The 14,413-nt window shown below is 52.2% G+C and overlaps 2 protein-coding genes across 2 annotated transcripts; one reads left to right on the top strand and one right to left on the bottom strand.

The window, feature by feature from the left end:
• Window positions 1-1,484: 1,484 nt before the first annotated feature.
• On the bottom strand, window positions 1,485-3,324 carry MYCGRDRAFT_105661 (uncharacterized protein; the record flags this gene model as incomplete). Its single annotated transcript, XM_003849261.1, has 4 exons — window positions 1,485-2,626; window positions 2,681-2,911; window positions 2,969-3,043; window positions 3,102-3,324. The coding sequence occupies 4 exons, from the start codon at window positions 3,183-3,185 to the stop codon at window positions 2,225-2,227; spliced, it is 792 nt and encodes a 263-aa protein (XP_003849309.1).
• Window positions 3,325-5,122: 1,798 nt separating this feature from the next.
• Window positions 5,123-7,581, top strand: MYCGRDRAFT_95576 (uncharacterized protein; the record flags this gene model as incomplete). Its single annotated transcript, XM_003849754.1, has 2 exons — window positions 5,123-5,353; window positions 6,001-7,581. 2 exons carry the CDS (start codon window positions 5,123-5,125, stop codon window positions 7,579-7,581), a joined length of 1,812 nt encoding a protein of 603 aa, XP_003849802.1.
• Window positions 7,582-14,413: the final 6,832 nt, after the last annotated feature.

The following is a 14,413-nucleotide window of genomic DNA, read 5'->3' as shown; positions in this document are numbered from 1 at the left end:
CGCCGACTGGCGCGGTCTGCTCGAGAAACGCTACGGTCCCGGCGACCCTGAAGTCGATGGCTCTATCCTAGCCGCCAAAATGGTCGACGCCTCCTACACCCTCATCTCTCCCATCTCACCCTCAACCCAACCCCCAGGCCTCTACCTCGGCTGCGAGAAAGTCTGGCTCGGCGATCCCCTACGCCTCCACCAAGGCTCAGGAACCGACATCCTCGTCCTCCACGCCATCCTCCCCTCCTCCAACCCCTCCCAACCCCCGACCCTCCAAGGCGACATCTACACCCTCCTCACAACCAAACACTCCGACCCCTCCCTTCCCACCCCAGCCTCCCTCCACGCAAACCCCCAGCTCCCCACCCGCCTCACCTCCGACCTCGCCTTCCGCAACGCCCGCTCCATCCCCGCCCGCCACATCGCATCCTACTGGTCTCTCCGGCACCCCCGCGCGACCGTCCCCCTCTCCGGCATCAAAGGCCGCTGGTACGAAGCTAGTCGCATCCTACCCAACGTCCTCGACGCCTCGAAGTGGGAAGAGGCCCAGCGGAAAGGAGAAATCGGAGAGGCGAGTTTGTGGATGAATGGAAGGGGGGATTGTGTTAATAGTAATCGCACGGAGGGTATGCCGGTACTGCCGAGGGTGGATGTCTTGAGAAGCACGAGGGGGGAGGCGTTTGGACGGAGTTTACCAGAGGGAGTGAGGTTCTGGGAGGGGGTGAAGGTTCCGGGTGAGGGGGAGGAGAGGGGTGCAAACCCAGAGGGGGATGTTGGGATTGATCCGAGGTTTGATACGGCGGAAGGTGGAGGTGGGGGTGGGTTTGAGGAGTTGATGGATCTCGACGGTGGTGGTGGAGGTGCCGGTGGTGATCACGCCCCTGCGGGAAGTGGGAATGGAGGTGGAGGTGGAGGGTATTACTAGCGCCCTTCAGCCAGCCGAAACAGGATGGCAATCAATACTCCAACCATGGCGCAGTGGTAGCAGCAGCATCAATCCCGACGCCTGACGATCCCCGCCTCCACTTTGCCCACGTCTCGACGCCAGAACAAGGAGGAGAAAGGAACAAGGCCAATCGATCGAGATCTTGAATATCAAACAGCTCTACGACAACAGGATCTGCGCACACCACCAGCCGAGAGGACGGAGGGTGTGTTTGTTGCACATATGTCCAAGCCGACAGCCATTGCCGGAGCAGATTGGTATGCTCAACATCAACGCATCTGGCTCCGGCCTTCGACGCTTTCCACAAGGGATAGAATTCCTCCCGAGGGGGTGATAGCTCCACTGCGATATGATAGTCTCACAGAGTGCATGGTATTGGGTCCGTTCGTGTATAAAAAGAATTCTTTGCCGACGTTCGAAAACGTTGCGAGATGAGGGTCTTGAGGGCGCATAGTGGGCTGCGTCGGATGCGAGTGACTGGTGTCGTAGCAGATGCAACGAGCAGAAGACGGAAGTGGAGGTTGAAGATGAGATGTAGAGAGACAAGTCGTCGTAATAATAGGTCGGCATTCGCTATCATCATCACGCTACGCTAGGTAATAATACAAAAAATCGTGGTATAGTTTTTGGACAAATCATCGAAAGATCCATCCACCCATCCTTCCTGAGAGCAGCACCCTCATTATTCGTTCCTGTTCATCGTCTTTGCTTTTGCTTTCTTCTTCAATTCTTCGGCGTCTCCGGTAGCGGCTTGTCGTTTCCGCTTGCGCTCTCGCCTTGTCTCAACGGGCTCGGTGTAGTCGGTCTCGAGCCAGCTGGGTGGGCACGGGAGTAGGTGTGCTGGGAGATGTACGTTTTTGGTCGCATGAGGTCGAGGCCAGGAGTGCTGCCCGGCAGAGTTGGAGGTGGCGAAGGTGGGGTTGGCATGGCTTGAGGCTGCGGAGCTGGCGCCGGTGGAGATTGCGGGGTGGCTTGAGCTGGCGGGGTTGGTGCCGGGGTTGGCGGGGCATACGGCAGACCAGAGTGATGAGAGAGAGGTAGCGTGGGAGTCTTCATCAGCGGGCCTGGGCTGGGCGAAGTTGGAACGCGGGCTACTGGGGCAGGTGGAGGAGATGCCGCCCGCTGCGGTGTTTGCGGCTGCTGATCGAAGTGCTGAGTGGGTTGGTGCTGAAGAGGTGCTGGAGAAGGAGTCGAAGGCGGAGAAGAAACCAAAGTCGGAACGCGAGTCAAGAACGGTTGTGGCTGCAATGCGGAACTCAAAGCGGACGGATCAGAATCATGAGACGTCTAGTCCATGATGCCAACCTTGCCGTCGCGGTCGGCGTCGGTCTTTGGGTTGAGCTTGTCCTTGAGCGATGGCTTCTCATGGCTGGTGCCGTGTGTGGATGAGCCGTGGGTGCCAGCAACGCCGGATGTGCCATGGGTGGAAGAGTGGTTTCCGGTGTGTGTGCCGAGAGCGGCGCCTCCGACCGAGCGAGGCTCACCCTCGAAGCCGTCGTAGCGCTCCTCACGACCGGTGAGAACACCACCCTGCTTCTTGTACTCGGACATGGAGACTGGTGGGAGCTCGGAGGTGGCGTGATGCTGAGCAGCGTTGTGGTGGACCTCGTGAATTGGGACGGTGGTGTGCACAACGTGAGGCTCGATGGTCTGCTTGTTCATAACAGGCTGGATGGTCTCGTGGACGTGCTAGGAGGGATGTTAGTTGACGTTGTGCACGCTGCAAGACTTCAATGCACTCACGTGGTGGATGTGCTCGCCAGAGACGGCGGCGCCAGCGGAGCGGGTCTTGTCAGCCTCAACACGAGTGGTGGTGTCCTTGAACTGAGCACGCTCCTCTGCCAGACGACGCTCGTTCTCCTTGGCGTTATCATGCTCGAATGAGCGGTGCTCGACGGGAACGACGTTGTGGTGGTGTGTCTCGGGAAGGACCTCCTTATCGGCGATGGGCTGGACGGAGGTGTGGTAGTGGTCCTGGAGGATGAGGAGTCAGTGGTTGTGCCGGAGTAAGAGGATGCTGAAATCACATACCTGGTGGATCTCCTGGTCCACGGCAGTAGTCACGTTCTCATGCTCCTTCTTGGTGACGGTCTCATGCTTGACGGCCTGGAGAGTGAATTGTCAGTGGATGTGCCCTGAAGGACATGTCACAAGCACAACATACCGGGGCGACGGTCTCGTGGACGGTGGTGTCGTGGTGACCGGCCTTGGACATGAAGCCCTTAACTGCTTGCTTGGCCTGATCCATTGTGATGTTGTTGGTGTGGTTTGAAGGGATGTAGGTATTGATGATAGGTGGTATCGGTACTGGTCGAGTAGGATATCCGGTAGTGTGATGATGTTGATGTGTAGTGTAGGGGAAGAGGGGAGCATGGATGGGAGAAGAAGTATATGTAGTAGTACCTACCGTACCCGACCTCTCTCACGGTGATCTCTCTCACGGTGATGTAGCCACTACCTCAGCTGGATATGTGATGACGTGGTGGTCGTCTCTTTGTCTCGACGCAACTGGACTGTTGGCAGTTTCGGCGGGCCAGCTAACCGCGCCTGCCTTCGTCTTGGTTTGTCTATGATGATGCAGCGGCTTTAGTCAACAAAGGGATGGAAGAGTGGAGCAAAGCATATGAGAACAACCTGAACCGTCTCAGCCGTTCCTCCGCTCCACTGCTTTTACGCCTCGGGTGACTGAGGTTACCTCGACTCAGCCACGGTTGGTCTGGACGTCGATGGGCGATCAAGACATGTGCATGAGCAGATTCGGATGGTTCGTGAGGAGATCCCTGTGGCAGGCTGTGCTTGGCTGTGCTCCCGACCGACGTGTCTGCACAGAATGCAAATGCCGTCTGCGGCATGATGTCGTAGCGCTGGAGTATGAACCAAGTTTTGAACCAGGTCGTCTACCAAGCTTTGCAGTGTCTGATGGGTCGACTTTGGTCCGCCACGTACCGGGTGACTGCACTGATATTCCTCGGAGGAAAGCTGAACCCTATAGGCTATGATGCTGGCCGAGCTCTGCTATGAGTTGGCAGTGGAGAAGCAAGACCGGCAGATGGCTTCGCTAGGAAGAACTTTGTCGTCGCAAAGTAAAGGTTATAGACGGGAAGATGCATATGATGGACAGCACGCCGCGGCAGATTGGTTGCAATGAGGATTTGGTGTTTGTCAGAAGCGAGAGTCTTGACGAGAAACCATGGTGGCACGCGGTGGGATGGCGTCAACATGTCGGCTCCCACAAATTGGAGGGGCATGTTGGCTGACGATCTTTGCCCACTTTCTCCAACCCACTGCCAGGTATTCGGGTCGATAGATTGCTCATGGTGGGTAAATGAACTCATCCTTTCCAGTAAATCTCTTGTTGTAGGGATCGAAGACACGTCGATAAGCTCACCAAGATGTGAGAGGAGTCTCCAGGATGCGAACCACGAACCATCCGATCTCCCATGACGAAGACCGGGGTCCTTGTCCTGGATCTTGGAAATTGAACCCTTGTAGCCTGTATATAGAACCCACTATACCAACCTCACTTCTTCCATCCGACTCACTGCCCACAAGAGCTCTCACACGCACACCCTGCATATCCTGAGGCGTCAACGAGGCGTGCCGAGTGGCTGGAAGAAGGATCTAGGTTTTCCATCTTCGAGCTCTTTCTGAGTGCGTCATCTCGCCGATCACAACAAACCAGAACTCAAATATCGAGATCTGATTACGATCTGAACGGATATGGCTTGGAGGATGTTTGCATCAAATGCCGTGATTCGCCGGGAGATGACACTATACAGCACACACGTGGCCGAGTCTTGGTCGTCGAAGATTCTCACCGCATCAACAGCTATACGAGAAGGATGCAGAGCAAAGGTCGCAGGTAGTATGAGAGATGAAGCGCAAGAATGACGCAGCTCCAACGCGTCTTCCTGCCGTGTCCATGATCATCATCAACAGCATGGAAGCTCACACTGCCGTGCCTCCCCCACCATCATGTCTTCCGCCGGTTCGACTGAGCACGAAAGGACGACTCTGTCCGCAATGGGGTAAATGCTTCTCGTAACGACCAAAACCCAGTCAAAATATCACCTCACCCATTCCACGACATGTCATCTCGATACCGCCGCTGGTCTCGAACGTCCCAGTCCATCGCGGACTCCGAACCATCCCAGCACAACAACCCGACAACTCCAGCCGTAGCCGATGTCTCCACCGTCGCCTCCGCCTCCGCCACCTCTCGCGTACCCCGACCGGAATCCTCCTCCACTTCCGCCACTCGACACCATCACCATCATTATGACCGCCCTGGAGATACGTCCAGCCCTGCACATCCACAACAATCCTCGTCTCCTCCTCCTCCGCGGGAGAGGCACGTGCGGAGGAAATCTTCGCAGCGGTCTCTGCGCGCCATCTGGAGCGATGTCCGCCGACACGGTAAATGTAATACGAGATTTCTTCTTTGTCTACCATTTTTACCTTGGTCTCACTCACACCTTGACCCTGCCTGATCTCATCGCATCGCCCTACGACAGCCTTGCCCTCTCATAGACTTCCCAAAATCTTCATCTTCTCCCAGGCCATCCCCGAAACGGAGCTTGGACACTTCCCGCAGCGCCTCACACCTTGTGCCTCTGAATAATGTCCTCGAGCTAGCTGCTGACCGTTGGATTTTGTCTTAATCATCAGCCCGTTCGCTCTCATCACAACCGGCACCTCAAACCGTGACGACGCAGCCCTATCCCTTCGTCTCATCTCCACCACCGCCCATCCCTGCCAGCGACCGGCAACATTCAATCTCTCCGCCGGAGTCATCATCAGACCGTCTTCAAAACGGCCCGCTCCCTCCCAAACAACACCATCGTTCTCCTCAATACCACGATCATCCCCGTCCGAGACATCCATCCCTGGACCTCAATCATATGACGTCAATATCGAAAACACCTTCCATCATCGACGCCAGAAACGACCCCCAATTCTCCAATAATCGTACCAGCATCGACAATACCAGACGACCGCAAAGCGTAGAGATTCGCAGAAAACCAGTGCCCGTCTCAGCCGCGGCCACTCTCTTCGGACCACAGAACGATCCTTATTCCGAATCTGTCGCGACCTGGAACATCGACCACCATACTCCTCCTTCGACCATCCGTCTTGTCGCTCCCGAGCCTGCAGGTCGCAGTCCAGCAGTAGACGACACCCGCCGATCCATCGACGCGCATACTCGCCATTTCGAGACATCGCCCGAATCCGAACCTCGTCGATCTTTAACCCACAAGAGAAGTCTCGAAGACTTGCGAAGCGTCGCAGAGAGCAGTCCATCTCCCGAACCAGCCGACAGCCATCACACAGGATCAATGGGCTTCCTCCGCCGCGCTCTCAGTCGCGGTCGTGAAAAGCGCCACAGTCGCAAAGTCAGCGAAGCCGATCAGAAAGCTCTGTCAGAAGTCCCTCGTTTGAGCAAAGACGAGAAACATGCCTACACCAATGGCAACACCAAAGACCTTCCCCTCCGAGGTCGCGCAGCAGAACAGCAATACCAACCAAAAGAATACACCCTCAACGCCAAAGCCGACCCTCCCGTCCAGCCTCACGCGACCGAACAAGAACTATCCCATCAACCACGAGACCTCGCCTCCAACTCTCCCACCGACCCTCCCACGCCCGACGCTCTAGGTCCCGAATTCGCACACCTCGCCTCCCCCTCCGCGCCCGACCAACTCAACACTCTCGCCCGCTTACCCTCCGACATCGACATTTCCAACACCGTCGACACGACCACCCACACCTCTTACGCTCCCGCTGTAGTTCACGAAGTCGTACAGCCCAAAGTCCACGAAATTGTAACTCAAGAAATCACAAGAGAAATCCACAACCATGATATTTACCACCGTGTGCTTCCCGTGTTGGAATTTGAGGTCCTGCCCGCGAGACATTACGTCCAAGTCCCCGGCGCGGATGGGAAGTTGGGATTGAGAGAATTGGGGGTGGAAGAGATTCCTGGTGGGAGGGCGGTGGCGGAGGGACTAAATCGAGCGATTGCCGATGCGGTGAGGGCGTTTGATCCGAGGGCTGTTGTGAGCCATCCAACAGCCTCATCACCAGACAAGAGCAGAGCTACACCCTCCGCACCTATCATTCCCGCGGTCTTCACGGCGAGGAGATTTGAAGGCACGGACGGTGATATGAGGCAGTGGACGGACGAGATGGGGGTCAAGAGGAGTGAACAGACGTGGGTGCATGCGCCTACGCTTGAGAGGGATAGAGATTGGGTGATTGATGGGACGAAGGGGGAGAGAGGGGTGGAGATGCATTTCTGGCATGAGGGGACGAGTCCGGAACATGGTCGGCGGAATGGAGGGGCTGTGGGAGGGACGGAAGGACTTGGGGGCAAGGTGATTGGTGGCAGGGAGAAGACGACGGATCCATCGAGGGAAGGGGCGAAGTTGAGTGGCACGCAGCCGGTGGTGGGGAGTGTGTTTGAGGAGGGGAAGGTTGTGAATCGGAGGGGGGAGGAGGTTGAGCATGCTGCTGTTCCGAATGGTGGTGGGAGAGAGGGGGGTGGGAGGGAGGGGTTGAATGGGGTTGTGGGCAGGGAGGAATTGCCGATGAGGAAGCATGGGGAAAATGGGAGTTTGGAGGTTGGGGTTGGGACGGCGATTTGAAGGGACGGGATGAGGAGATGGAGGGGTGATGAGGGGATGTTGGAGGTCGAGGAGGAGGAAAAGCACTTGTATATGTATAGCTTTTCTGCTTGTATGAGCGATGGTGTTTGGTGGTGCAGCGAGCGATGGGGAGGGCGGGGGATGTATGAATACCTTGTGTGTATTATGTGCCTGAGTGAAATGGAACAAAAGACGTTTTGGGGGGATCATCAATTCGCGCCATCAATTCGCGCCATCAATCATCATCAATTATTGGAGAAGAGTTCAACCGATCGCGGCCTATAGTGACATTTAGGCGGATTCATCGATTCTGAAAAACCTCGTTTATCGATGTTAAGGCTTACTAAGCGCTCGCAACGTCTACCTCTCTTGCTCGCAATATCGTTCTTCTTCTTTAAACCCTTACTACCCTTACTACCCTTACTACCCTTACTACCCTCGCCCTCGCCCTCGCCCTCGCCCTCGCCGTCGCCGTCGCCGTCGCCCTCGCCGTCGCTATACTACGCCCTCGCATCGATATCGACTACCTTCGAGAGGAGATCGAGCTCCTTCTTAGAGTTTCCGAGTAGACGTAGGACGCCGTAATCTAATAGCTAAAGGACGAGAAGGGCGTGTTAATTAGTTTACAAACATTCCGCGAGAAGCTCTAGGCCTAGGGCATATTAATACGGCTAAAGGTCTACAAAGATGTAGAATATAGGGCACTACTATATATAAGGATTAAGGAGCTCTTCTAGAGATAGGACTCGAAGGATAAGAGGCTACTAAGGAACTTAAAGAAGGACGGCTTTAAGCTCTTATTAAGGTAGTTAAGAACGATCCGGAAGGAGCTAGGCTTATATCGATTAACTCTAAAGGACGATTAGCCGGAGTACGATAAGATTATACGGATAGCGTTAGAGGGGACGATTATAGGCGGTGCTCTAGATAACTATAGATATAAGCAGTTAGCAAGGCACCTACGGAAGGAATTCTACCTAATAGGAAGGTCTATATATACGCTCGTAAGTACGCTCGTAGGTACGCTCGTAGGCTAGATTCGTCCGCTCGTAAACCCTAATTTACGCTACTTCCCTTGCTCGTAAACTCCTCCGCCTAGCTCGTACGCTAACGCTCGCCTACTCGTAGGGACCGTATATCTTACATTGCGTATACCCTTAATCCTATAGGTTATAATATACGCCGCCGGAGGGGTAGTAAGGAGGATGTTAAGCGCGGTCGTCTAAAGGCTAAGGGCCCTAATTATATATAGTCGGTAGATGCCTACTACAAGTTCGAGACCTTTAGCATCTACTTCTACGCCTATATCGATGTATATATACAGAAGATTATATAGATCTACGTAGGCACTATAGCTAAGATAGTCTTCTCGGTCTCTAAGTAGTATTTAGATATAGTCTAAGAGCTTAGCTTTATGCTAAAGGTAGGCTCGCAACCGGTTATACTATGCTCGCAGCTCTACTAACTCTATTTATATACAGATTATGCAGGCGGATTACGGCGTAGAGACTCCTATAATAGCTAATATACACCTCTTCTGCCGTAAACTTTAGGAGGGTTAGAGCATTAAGTTCCGTAATAGCTTCTAGTATATAACGAGCAAGGGCAATTAAACGATCGAGCGCTTCTAGGGTCTTAGTGCAACCGTAGTATAGAATCGATAGCGTAATCTCTTCTACCGGCTTCGCGATAAAGGCTTCTATAGCGAGGATAATAGGGCTAACTATATAGCGTTCCTTACTGTCTACGTTCCAATCCTCCGGTTTACAGTTAAGCTGTTTATTAATAGCTATAACGACTACGCTATTCGGAAGTAGGCTAAAGTCGAAGGGCACTTAAAGGGAATCCCTACTAAGAACTACGAGTACCCTCCTAATAGCGTAGAGGATCGTAGAATCTACCTTAATATAGAGCATCCGCGTATCTAGCGGATAGCGGATTAGCATGCTTAATTCGGTTAGTATCCCCTACGTACGAGCGAGCGGCTACGAGCGGCTACGAGCAGTTACGAGACGACTAGGGTTAAGGAGCGGTATAGGGATTGTAAGCTTATAGGCTAGCTTCTCGCCCTACTAGCGTTGCGAGCGTTTTGCGAGTAGTAGCGAGCGCTAACTATTTATAAATCTTATTATATACCTTCCTCCGCCGACTCTACTATAGGCTTCCGAGATGCTAGTAGCTAGTAGCTATCCGGAGACGCTAGATAGTCGCGAGCTGGACGCTAACGAGGATAAGATCTATATAGAAGTATATCTGTACCTCCGCGATGCTGCCGCTCGTTACCTTGCCGCTAGTAATAACCTCGTAGAGTTTTAGACCCCTCCGAAGGGCGCTAAGTTATAGCCGCGTAACCGTATAAGGGACTTCTTCCGTACTAATAGCTTTATATTCGACTAAGCCCTCCTACTCTTCCTCTTCCTCTTCCTCTTCCTCTTACTTATTATAGCTACCTCTTAATTCTGCCGCAATCCTGCGGCTCTACCCTATACCTCTTATACTTCCCTCGGCGATAAGAACTGTAGCTTCTACGGCTGCCCTCTACCCTCGCGAGCAGCTCTAGTAAGCAACGACGGCGAGCCTACGAGCGACTACGAGCGCTAGCCTACCCCTCCTAGCTCCGGTGCTTGCGAAGGCTTCTTTATTCCGTAGAGCCGTACGAACGCTAAGATAAAGAAGGCAGCTAAGACGAAGGCCCGTAAGTTACCTAACGCTACCGCTAACTTATTAAAGGAGGCTAAGAGGGCTAAGCGTTTAAGGGAGGTATTAGCTAATAGTAAGGGTACGAGGAGAAGTAGTACCTAGGACGATAAGGACAAGCTACTACTACTGTTTACTACTAAGTGCTTCCTTTATACTGTTACCCTTATAGATCCGGAGCCTCCTATAGACGGCGAGGACGCTAACGATAATATAACGCCGGTCTACTCCGACAAACGCAATAAGATCTCGTAGTAAGCTTAAGGCGTTGTTGCCGAAATAGACACTATTCTCTAAAACGCTTAGAGGCACGACCGTAGAAGGCTCTTCTTAGAGTATCTAATAAACGAGAGCGTAGCTACAAAGTAGCGGCGAGACAAGAGGCCCTACTACGACATCTACTTAACGAAGGAGTATAGTAGGAATTAGCCTATTAAGCTCGGCGCTAATAACGTAGCCGCTACGAACACTACGATTAGGATAATATAGCTGTTTAATCTAAAGACAACCGGCAAGGCTCCCTTAGCGACCGTTCGGATTACTTACGTTATCTACTCTAGCGGCTAGAAGAATTACGACGATAGCTAGGTATATATAGACTTAAAACGCTCCGTAAAGAAGGACGGCGAGCCTATATTCTAGTATGTAATTAGCTACGACGTGCAGACCGATAGCACTATCCTACACCCTAACGGGCGTATATTTAAGGACAAGGACGGCGTTATTTACTATCCGTTTATATAGACTAATAGCTACACTAGCGTCGACGGCAAGAGAGTCCTCGTAGGCTAGAGTTACCTGCTCGTAAGCTAGCTCGCATCGGAAGCACGCTACCTTATAATAGACGTAGGCCCGTCCGGCAGCAACATTAAGGCGCTCGCAGATTAGTCTATAGGGCTCGCAAGCCGTTCTCGTGTAGCTCGCACTGCCCTTAGCTCCTCGTAGGATCCGGAGCGTTCTAGCCCTTAGCCTTAGTAGCGCTCTAGCTCTAAACGCCCTACTAGCCGCGACCTCTAATTATCGCCGGTAAGCTAGCCTAACGACTATATTCTACTCGACCCTAATACGGACAGCTTAGACGATATAGTAAGGGCTAAGGAAGCTATCGCGAACCGAGCTAAGGAGAATAGTGCTTCTTCGACGATTACCTCCGTAGTAGCTAGTGCGCTAGCGATCCCTTCGGACTCGACGATGCCCTCTTCGTTAGCGACAACGACGATGCTAACGCCTTAGTTAAAGTCGAAGGCCCCTAGCACTACTGCTAGTACTACCAATTAAGGGGGTTTAGAGATGCCGGAGGAGGTCGCCGAGCCGGTCGTTAAGCCGGTCGTTTAGTAGGTCGTTAAGCCGGTCGTTTAGTAGGTCGTTAAGCCGGTCGTTTAGTAGCAGAAGAAGAAGAAGAAGAAGAAGGTCGACGAGCCGGTAGCTATTAGCACTAGACGGAGCGAGAGGAATATTAAGCTTACCGAGAAGGGTAGGGCTAACTAGAAGGACTAATATATACGAATCTAATAAATATACGCTACCGACGACTCGCTCGTTACGTACTCGCGGACTATAAGGACTAGCTCGCGGCTAGAAGGAGCGATAAACGTGTATCTTATATCTTAATAGCTTAATATCTTAATTCTCTTCCTTAAAAATAGCTCGCGGCGTACTCGTAGGCCAAAACGGCTAGCTCGTAAGCGTAAAAACGAGGGATTTAAGCGTAAAAACGAGGGATTTAAGGAGATATACAGCAACTAACGCATTTATTTAGGTATTAACGTGCAGGCTCGTAAGGCTCGCGGAGAGCTCGCAGGCTAAATCGATCTATCTATTTATCTATTAAGCCTAGTCTGCCGAACTTCTCGTTAACAGTACGCTAATACTACAACACCGACTGCTTAATCTTAGTAATAGCAGCCTTTAACTTGCTACGTACATTATTAACCTTATCTATAATCTCCTTAATTAGCTTAGCCTTAATCTTAGCCTTTAGCTAACCTTTTATGCCCTTCAAAACTCCGTTCTTACGCTTTAACGCCGACACCTCCGACTCTAACGTAGCGATCTTGTCCTGCGCCTTATTTATCTTACCTCGCATGCTACTAACTGCCTCCTTTAATATAGACTTCTTTTCTACCGGCTCCTCCTTAATCTTAACCTAATCTCTAGTAAAACACGGAGGCTTGCCCTTATAGTAGTAGTAGGCGTAGGTAGGGAGAGTCGTAGAAGTCTTATACTCGAGTCCGCGATCCTTATACTAGCCGCACTCGGTAACCGCCGGAATGCCTATTTTTTTTTTATTAGCCTACGAGCCTTACTAAGAGCCGTGCGAGCTATATTACCTTCGTCCGTCTCTATAACTCTACGTACATAATTATATCTTATAAGCATCTAACGTCCGCTCTTCTTAGTGTTTTTATTGCTACTCTGTGCTCTAACGAGGGCATCGTTCTATTAGAGGTCGGAGATATACTAGAAGTCTTTAGAGGTAGCCGTAGTAGGCTTGTTATAGACGAGAAGGTCGGTAGGTAGCTAAGGAGTAGGAGCGATAGCTATAGTAGATGTAGTCGCTAGCTTATCGTCGTTGTCGTCGGAGAGAGAGAGTCCGCGTAGGCGATTAGGGTCGCGAGCCTTACTAAGTTCCGTATTAAGTAGCATCTAACTAGCTATTTTTACGTACGCGCGAGGGTGCGATATTACGAGCGGTATATATTACGTAACGAGCGAGCTGCGAGCGCGCGCGGTGGAGTAGTAGAAGTAGTAGTGTTAATAAGAGGTTTAAGAGTCGAAGAAAATAACACTTATCTAACTAAACGGCGTATTAGCGCGCACTTACATATAATTGTTAATAATTAGAGTAACTGGCGCAGCTGTATAGCGACAATACAAGCAATTGGCGACAATAGTAGTAATTGTGGTAGTGGTAGTGTTATTGTAAAGTTGAAAATCGATAAATCCGCCTAAATGTCACTATAGGCCGCGATCAACCTGGAATGTTTCTAGCGCCGGACATTTGATTAGTGCGTCTACACTGCGACGAACTGCTCCCGTTTTCTCTTCGCTGCCTTCCTACCTTACTTACCTCACGTTTCCATCTCCTCGTCCATCTCCCCGTCCATCTCCCCGTCCATTTCCTCCTTCGCGTGCAGTAGATGGATGAGCCTCCCTTCGAAAAAAAGAAAACATAAAGATACCACCCCACACCAGGCAATGAACAAAACCCCACCGCCATAAGTGTGCGAGAATAGAGACCCACGAGGCCGGCTCGACTTTTCTATACGCCATAGCTTCTACCCTCGGGAAGATGCCTTCAAGATAGAGACCTCCCCTAAAGTCCGCGAATCTTAAGATTATAGGCTCCTACAATGGCAACGCCGGCTGTGTGATGCCGGCTGTGTGATGCCGGCTGTGAAAAGCAATACGGGACTCACAGTCACGGTCACTGGGAGGGGGGCGGGACCGCTTTACTCTGACGGCGTTTTGTGAGGATAGAGGATACTCGTCACTTGGAGGAGATAGCGGATAGGAGTGGGACGTGATCGGAGGACTCTTGGTGGATGATGGGGGGGGGGGGGAGGATATGGGGGATGGAGGAGAGCGAGGAGAGGTTTGAGTGGCGGGATTGGAGGTGGAGGTGCAGGGGTCGTAGGTGGAGTTTGTGAGTGTGTAAGTGTTCCTCACATGCGCAACAGCGCCAGCTATCTCCGGAGGGTATACACTGATACACTGCTGATCATCGTGATGCCGGTGACCGGTCCATCACCAGGTAAGTCGGGGATATGCTCGCTCGTCACTCACGTCAAGGTTATTGTCTGATACTGAACAGGAGATGAACAGGACTTTGTGCTCGGACAATTATTCAATCACAGCGGTGTTCCTGCTTGGAGTTGATTCCCGCATGTTATCGGCTGATGGCGCTGTGAGTGATGGAGTCATCTTGAGTACAGCATCGATTCGCGGAGACAAAGCACATATCAAGTTCACAAAAAATGACGAAGGGTTATGCTTCTTGGAGCAATTGCACAGCTCCCGTACCTATAGATCAGGACGGAGCGGGGCGGTCCAACGATGCCCCGAGTGCTCGCCACTGATGGCATGCAAGACTTCTGCTTCGGCTTGATGATGACGACGAGAAGTGCCCGGGCAA

Source organism: Zymoseptoria tritici, chromosome 9 (assembly GCF_000219625.1).
Source record: "Zymoseptoria tritici IPO323 chromosome 9, whole genome shotgun sequence".
Classification (NCBI taxonomy): Eukaryota; Fungi; Ascomycota; class Dothideomycetes; order Mycosphaerellales; family Mycosphaerellaceae; genus Zymoseptoria; species Zymoseptoria tritici.
Note: the sequence above shows the minus strand (reverse complement) of the source record. Positions and strands in the feature narration are given on the sequence as shown.